This window comes from Nematolebias whitei, chromosome 6, assembly GCF_014905685.2.
Source record: "Nematolebias whitei isolate Nwh7 chromosome 6, NemWhi1, whole genome shotgun sequence".
NCBI classification, from domain to species: Eukaryota; Metazoa; Chordata; class Actinopteri; order Cyprinodontiformes; family Rivulidae; genus Nematolebias; species Nematolebias whitei.
This window is the reverse complement of record NC_056503.1, coordinates 17,091,490-17,099,704: the sequence shown is the minus strand read 5'-3', so window position 1 is coordinate 17,099,704 and position 8,215 is coordinate 17,091,490. Positions and strand designations below refer to the sequence as shown.

Below are 8,215 nucleotides of genomic sequence, written 5' to 3'. Positions count from 1 at the left end.
ATTACTTTATTATGTTTGTAATAGGGCCAAAACTTTATACTGTACATAAATGATATAGGTGAGGTGTCTAAATTACTGAAGTTTATTGTTTTTGCGGACGACACAAATGTTTTGTGCACTAGGGACAAACTGCAGCAGCTTTTAGAAATACTTGAGAGGGAAATAAGTACATTAATATATTGGTTCATTAAATAAACGAATTATCATTAAAACAAATTATCTCTAAATTAGTCAAAATTAATGCTCACACAAGGTATCAGAGTTTGAAAGTTACAAAAACAATAGTAATAATGAATAAAACCAGGTATATTTAAATCAAAAATCCTTACACACTCTTTATGTTATTGTTGAACCATATCTGTGTTATTGTACTGAAGTTTGGAGAAACACCTACAGAAGTAATACAAAGTTTATGCACGTAAAAAAAAAAAAAAAGCTATAAGAATTATGAACCTTATCAAACTCACTCAAATGATTTGTTTTCAAAATCAAATTTTCAAAAATTCATGGACTTTGTAAAGTTGAAAACTGCTCAGCTCATATTTAAAGCTAGAAATAATCTATTTCCATTAAGGGTTATTTACAGTAAAAGATGGCAGAAATGCTTTAAGAGGGAATTTAAACATTAAACAATCAAGGACAAAGACAATTCTTTCAAAGTTTGTGCATAACAGTATATGGAGTGAAAATGTGCAATACTGACACATAAAGGAGTGCAACACATTTAAAACATTTAAGAGCAGTTACAAACAGGTTTTAGGTGGGTATAAAATGGACTATGGGTAATCTGTGAAAAGTGAGATTAATTATGTATTCATATTTGTGTATGGTTAAGTACTTTTATTTACACAGTAGTAGGCAAATGCTCATATTTTTAAAGAAATTGATTATTTCTGCAGAATTGTAACGAGGGACAGGACTAGATAAGCTACTGGCTTCATCCTGCCCCTTCTCGAACACTCTTTGCCCTGTGCTTTTTTATTGTTGTTTTTTGTGTGCATATCATATGCAGCATATGAATGTTTGAGATGAATAAATTAAAAAACTAAAGTTGTGTGTGCGCGTGTTTGAGTGTGTTTGTTTGTTTTTAAGCCGTGTAAAGTTGGAACTTACATTTTTCAACTCACATTTTACATGTTTGTCTTTCTTTATCATGATATTAATTTATTATTATTATTATTATCATCATTTGTTCATTTGTTTTGTTTATTCTTTTGCTTTCAAGCTCGCTAACGAAGCGGAACTTTAAGCGCTGGTGCTTGGACACGTCAGCTGAACGCACCGGACACATTTACATGCTACACACTTTAAACTTCCTGCTTGTCCTGTGTTGATGTCTGTCGATTATTCCTACTTTAAGTAAAACGTTAGTTAATTTCTCGTTTTTCTTTCTCCGTATAGATGCTGCGGACATTTAGCTGAGAACATCTAATAAAAAAATCCGGTAATCTTTTCAATATTTCAGCCGACAATGTCCGATTTTTTGATTTAGCATGCTGTCCTCACCAGGTAATGCATGGATTAATAACTTTTTTCTGATTTTCGCGCACGTCTTTTGCATGGCTTCCTATAGAATCAAGTTTTACTGCGTCTTTCATTCATTAAGTCACATACTTTTTATATAACATGTTACTAAATGATTACATGACGTCAGCTGCCAACTTTTTATTTCAGTTCTCAGTCACTTTGCTGAAAATGAAACTTGCAGTTAAAGACCAACATCCACTTATCTGTTGTTCACTGGAATCACCAGGTTCACAGTTTTAGAAGTTAATAAAATGTACAATGTTCACAAGTTAGCTACAACGTATTCAGAAGGAAAGTTAAAGTGAGGCATTAGCACTTTTTATTTAATCTTTTTTCTTCTACATTCTGCAGACCTGTTAAGGGCTCAGTGGGTTTGATGCCCTCAGCTCCGCCATGGAGTTCTCCGATTTGACCACACAAAAAAACGGGCGGCTGAGGAAACTGACAGGCGCCACCTTCCCACCCGGACACAAGAGGGACATGGACAGGGAAGGAGCAAGCTCATCTGAGACAGAAATGGGAGAGGACGATACAGATGGTCTGATCAGGAGTTCGGACTCTGAGGACAGGAGGCATACCAGGGTCCGGCCTGGAATTCACGGCGAGCTGGGGAACGTGTTGCTCTTGTTGTTCCTCTACGTGCTTCAGGGCATTCCTCTCGGACTGGCTGGCAGCATCCCTCTGATCTTACAGAGTAAGAATGTCAGCTACAAAGACCAAGCTTTCTTCAGCTTCGTCTTCTGGCCGTTTAGTTTGAAGCTTCTCTGGGCGCCACTGGTTGATGCTCTGTACTTCAGCAGGTTTGGTAGAAGGTATGAAACAAACCTGTATTCTAATTGGGGTGATACTTTATTTTTCCCTACCCACTTCTTCTACCATGTTTCTTTTTAACATCTATGTTTTTTGTTTCTGAAGAAAGTCTTGGCTGGTACCAACACAATACATTCTGGGTCTGTTCATGCTCTACCTTTCTGGAACAGTCAATTCACTGCTTCAGAACAGCAAAGGTCCAGATGTGGTGATTCTCACTGCTGTCTTCTTCATGCTTGCCTTCCTGGCAGCTACACAAGTAATTGATAATAAGCACACGAGTACAAGCACATATTTAGAAAGACAAATGTACTTATTTAATTTGTATTGCTCTTTCTGTGTGTAAGGACATCGCTGTGGATGGCTGGGCCCTCACTATGTTGTCCAGAGAAAATGTGGGCTACGCATCTACATGCAACTCTGTAGGTCAGACAGCTGGCTACTTCCTGGGAAACGTACTCTTTCTGGCTCTGGAATCAGCTGAGTTTTGTAACAAATACCTCAGAATAGAGCCCCAAGACACAGGAATTGTCACGTTGCCAGGTAGTCTTTGCTGACCACCTTTTTAGATTTAATCAAAAATATTTGCACTACTTGGTTATCGTTAAATAATGTACTTTTATTTTTTCCTCATTTGCTGCAGACTTCTTATTTTTCTGGGGAGTGGTCTTCCTAATTTCCACCACACTGGTAGCCATCTTTAAAAGGGAAAATGGACATGGCCGAGGGAGGAGGAATGTCCCAGAAGAGACACAGGGTGTCATGGAGACATACAAACTGTTGTTCTCTATTGTCAAAATGCCCACAGTTTTCACCTTTTGTGTCTTGTTGCTCACTGCTAAAGTACGTATCCGATTGATGTTGGTGAAACACAGATATGTTTGCATGGACGTCGAGTGAAAACAAACCTGATTTGTATCTTGTTTGTGTGTTTTAGATCGGTTTCTCTGCTGCAGATGCAGTTACAGGTCTGAAGCTGGTGGAGGAAGGAGTTCCTAAAGCGCAGCTGGCGCTGCTGGCAGTACCCATGGTGCCTCTGCAGATCCTCCTACCAGTCATCATCAGCAAATACACAGCAGGGCCTCGACCTCTGGATGTCTTTTACAAAGCATTCCCATTTAGGTTGGCACTCAGACACACAGATTCACTGACTTTGTGTATTCAGTAAAATAAAACTGACAGAGTCGTGTTCTATTTTGCAGGTTGCTCATAGGGCTCGAGTACGCTCTGCTGGTGTGGTGGACCCCCAGTGTGAAACAAGAAGGAGGATTCCCAGTTTATTACTACGCCATAGTGCTGCTCAGCTACGCATTACATCAGGTTTGTTATTTTGCTGCTGTTTATCTGTTAGTTTCAGTGTCAGGTTCACAGCAACACAGGGGTCAAACTGCACTTTAAAACTAGTCATTTTAGCTGTTAGTTATTAGTTTTAGTTGTCCGTATTTTTTCAGTTCCTTTCCTTTATTTCTTTGTTTATCAGGCACCTTGTGCAGAATAAACATTAAACTCTAGTTGAATAGAGAAGAAATCAGATTATAGCTTTCTAGCACATAGATGTTTGTCAGAGCCTCATTTAGGGACAACTGTTCTTCCTAAAGCAACTTCAACGTGGTGAGTAGGTACATAAGGATCAAGCAGCAGTGAGGAGAGGAAGTATTATTCATCTACCAACTTTACTAAAAGAAACAATGTTTATAGCCTCCATTTATTTGTGTTATACTCGTCTTTTGTCTGCTCTGGCACATTCTTAAAACAAAGAATCAACTTTGCTGCACATTCATAAAGATGGATGTTGTGCCTTAAACAGACAAACTCTAAAATTCAAACGTTTCAGACAGAAACATATACGTGTAGTGGAAAATAGTTCTATACAATTGTGACCCAGTCAGAAAAGCACAGGATTCTGTGCAAAAAAAAACAACAAAACAAAACTGAAAATTCTTGGGGTTTTGCCACAATTGCATAATTTGTGTGAAAATGTGTCCATAAAAACACCATCTAGTATTGTGATCCCAGTAACTAAAAAATGGTGCATAATCCTCATAATCTACCTTTCAATCAAGGCTTTCTAACAGAGATGACTTCAGAAATAATCTTGTTTTATTTTCTTGGGAAATAATTCTTTTTTTTTCCCCCTTACCAGTTGATTTTGTGCATAAAAAGCCTTCTGTATTGTTTGGCATCTTAGATTCAGAATCAGCTTTATTATCATTGTACCAAGATACAGTGAGATTATGTTTGTACAGTCGTCCAAAAGATGGGCAGAGTGCACGTTGCTGCTGCTACTGGAGCGCGGCCCCTTATTCTTTTTCAGAAAACTTTTAGATGGAAAAGGGGAAAAATCCATGAGGATGGATAGTGGCATTACAGAAAAGATCTCTTCACATCTTGTCCCATCAGGACACAATTTAAGACATCAAAAAACTCTGCCAGCACATTTATAAACACATTACATATGCATTTAACGACAAGACGGTGAGATTTGTCCATGAAGCACTTCCAGATAGACTGTAGTGTAATCCTGATATGATGCTCATCAACCGGCACAGCTCTGATAAGCCTTCACAGAAGTTCTCGGGGGGTGTTGCGATAGACAAAGCTTTTTCCTTAGTTTACACATAGCCCAGGAGAAATTTGATAAGTCGTCCTGTTTTCGAGGCCAGACGGGGGAGTCAGATTCAGACAAGGCACAATTGTTGATTTTTTTCAGGAAAACTGTTTTTTTTTGTCAGCCTTGAGTCCTGCTGGTACTTTTAAGATCCAAAATGGACAGATTAGTGGGCATTCCACTGGTCCGTGCCTACAAGGCTCCTCCAAGGTCGTCTCCAACATGCTGGCGAGTCCTAAAGTCACAGGTGGCCTGCAATCTCACAAATCACTTCCATCTTACAGTTTAGCTCGTAAATCAGCTGATTTTGAGTACTTGAAGCACGAACCAAACCTTCACACAGACTTGGCAGTTTTTTTTTTTCATTGCCGACTGCTGCCGCCATCTTCCTTAATAGTCAATAACACAGAAATCCACCGATGCCAGAGAGCAGAAACCCTGCTATCATGAATCCAGTTATATAAACATCTTCAGCGTCCTCCTGAGACAAAACAGAAGGACACATCAGCTCCCATCCATGACGTATCCTGCTGTGTGAGTCTCAGCGGGGCATGAGGGCTCTCCAGGACCGTGTCGCTTTGTTGACAATCGCGTTGAAAGTCCAGCTGACCAGATCCATGACGGTTGTTTTCGTTTCAGAAGATGTGTAACAGGAGCTCCGAAACACAAACGAGAGAAAAAAAAGCAGGAGAACAGGAGAGGGTTTTTAGGCGTTCTCCTTTTTAAATATATATCTGGACCTCTTGATGACATCACCCCAGACAAAAAAAAAAAAAGTTTTCAAACCAGCACACTCATAAACAAAACTTTTCCTGGTCAGTTTCAACAAACTAATATTTTAATCCTTTTGTGATGGACTCTGAAAAAAAAAGCAATAGCTCAATTAAAAACATCCCTCGTTGCTCGTTATTTTTCTAGCACGGCTCTCAAATCATGATCTGTTGCCATGGTTACAGTTGAGCGCTGTGTTCTTTTAACTCTCATCAGGTCCCCCTCCTGTGTTTGTCTCCAGGTGGCGCTGTACAGCATGTATGTGGCTTGCATGGCCTTCCATGCCAAAGTGAGTGACCCCCTGATAGGTGGGACCTACATGACCCTGCTCAACACGGTCACCAACCTTGGAGGAAACTGGCCTGCCACCTTGGCTCTGTGGATGGTCGATCCTCTGACCTCTAAGGAATGCCGGGGGGTTGCCAGTCAGAGCTGTGGCTCCACAGTGGAGGCGGGGGTGAGTGGAAACAAAGACAGTTGGAGTAACACAGTCTACACATTTGAATTGTTAAAAAATTAAAACATTTTTTGTTTGTTGCTGGCTTGTTTGTTTGTCCTTGCATCCCCAGCTGTGCGTGAAGGAAGGAGGCGTTTGCGTTACGACCTTGGACGGTTACTACGTGGAGTCTGTGGTTTGCGTTGTGATCGGTTTAGTTTGGTGGTTGTGGTTGGGGAAGAAAATGAGGCGACTGCAGGAGCAGAGTCCTGCTGCCTGGAGGTGCAGAGTGAACCAGTGAATCTACACCAGCACCTCCGTCCAAACAGACTCTCCGTAGTGAGCTGTACTTTCTTATTCTGCTTTAGAGCAGCTACAGTAAACGCTGGACTCGCTGTAATACATCTCATTCTGTCTGCTTGTTGTTGTGGCTGCTACATTCTGAAAACATTTCCCTTCAAATCTAAAAAAGTTAAATCTGGTCCTCTGGACATTCAAAAAAAAAAAAAAAAAAAAAAAAAAACCAACCGCATCAGGATATTTCCCTTCAAAAACTTGTTGAAGTTCACACAAATGAAGAAGCATTTGTCTCTTAAAGGAAACGTGCCTCTTGATATGACTCCTGAACTGTCCTACACTGAAACAACGGTTTAGTTTAGCTGGAGTTATTTTGAAGAGCTTTAAATCATGTAGCATTTAAAATTCTGACCCTTTTCTTTGTCACCGTTCACATTACAGAAGTAAATATGGAAACATGCAGTCAGAATCTAAAGATCTAGTCAAACTGACTGAATGCACGTATGAGTAGAAAACTCTTCAACCATGGGCCTGAGCCACGAAGCAGGGTTAGTGTTTGAATGAGTTTGTGTCAACTTTGGAGTTTCAGTGTCTGCCACAGGGAATTTATACCATGGGGAAACCTAACCTCTGATACTGGAGTCAGTCCAGTTCATGATGGATGCCACAGCTTATTGACATTAGCCAACACAAAAATGGTTACAACTTAGTCAGTTTTACAAATATTGAGCAAAACTGTGATGTGATAGTAGCTGAGAGTCATACACAACACATACTCTGGCTGCAGTGTCGCATGAGATGACGCATGATATTTTCAGCGTTGGACCAAAATGGCTACAAGTCCTTTGTTTCTCAACATAAGAGGAACTAAATACATATTTATTGGACAAATTACAATACTTTTTTTTTGTTTCAGTGGCAGAACATGAGTTATTTTTTATACAAACCGGATTCCAAAAAAGTTGGGACACTAAACAAATTGTGAATAAAAACTGAATGCAATGATGTGGAGGTGCCAACATCTAATATTTTATTCAGAATAGAACACAAATCACAGATCAAAAGTTTAAACTGAGAGAATGTATAATTTTAAGGGAAAAATCTGTTGTTTCCAAATTTCATGGCGTCAACAAATCCCAAAAAAGTTGGGACAAGTCCATTTTTACCACTGTGTGGCATCCCCCCTTCTTCTTACAACACTCAACAGACGTCTGGGGACAGAGGAGACCAGTTTCTCCAGTTTAGAAATAGGAATGCTCTCCCATTCATGTCTAATACATGCCTCTAACTGTTCAATCGTCTTGGGCCTTCTTTGTCGCACCTTCCTCTTTATGATGCACCAAATGTTCTCTATAGGTGAAAGATCTGGACTGCAGGCTGGCCATTTCAGTACCCGGATCCTTCTCCTACGTAGCCATGATGTTGTGATTGCTGCAGAATGTGGTCTGGCATTATCGTTTTGAAAAATGCAGGGTCTTCCCTGAAAGAGATGACGTCTAGATGGGAGCATATGTTGTTCTAGAACCTGAACATAGTTCTCTGCATTAATGGTGCCTTTCCAGACATGCAAGCTGCCCATGCCACAAGCGCTCATGCAACCCCATACCATCAGTGATGCAGGCTTGTGAACGGAGCGTTGATAACAACTTGGGCTATCCTTGTCCTCTCTGGTCCGGATGACATGGCGTCCCAGTGTTCCATAAAGAACTTCAAATCGTGACTCATCTGACCACAGAACAGTCTTACATTTTGCCACACTCCATTTT

The 8,215-nt window shown here is 40.2% G+C and overlaps 1 protein-coding gene across 1 annotated transcript; it reads left to right on the top strand.

Moving 5' to 3' along the window:
- The first annotated feature begins 1,881 nt into the window (after positions 1-1,881).
- On the top strand, positions 1,882-6,650 carry slc33a1 (solute carrier family 33 member 1). Its single transcript, XM_037678057.1, has 8 exons — positions 1,882-2,339; positions 2,443-2,596; positions 2,685-2,880; positions 2,981-3,180; positions 3,275-3,459; positions 3,540-3,657; positions 5,958-6,173; positions 6,286-6,650. Exons 1-8 carry the CDS (start codon positions 1,921-1,923, stop codon positions 6,451-6,453), a joined length of 1,656 nt encoding a protein of 551 aa, XP_037533985.1. The 5' UTR covers positions 1,882-1,920; the 3' UTR covers positions 6,454-6,650.
- Positions 6,651-8,215: the final 1,565 nt, after the last annotated feature.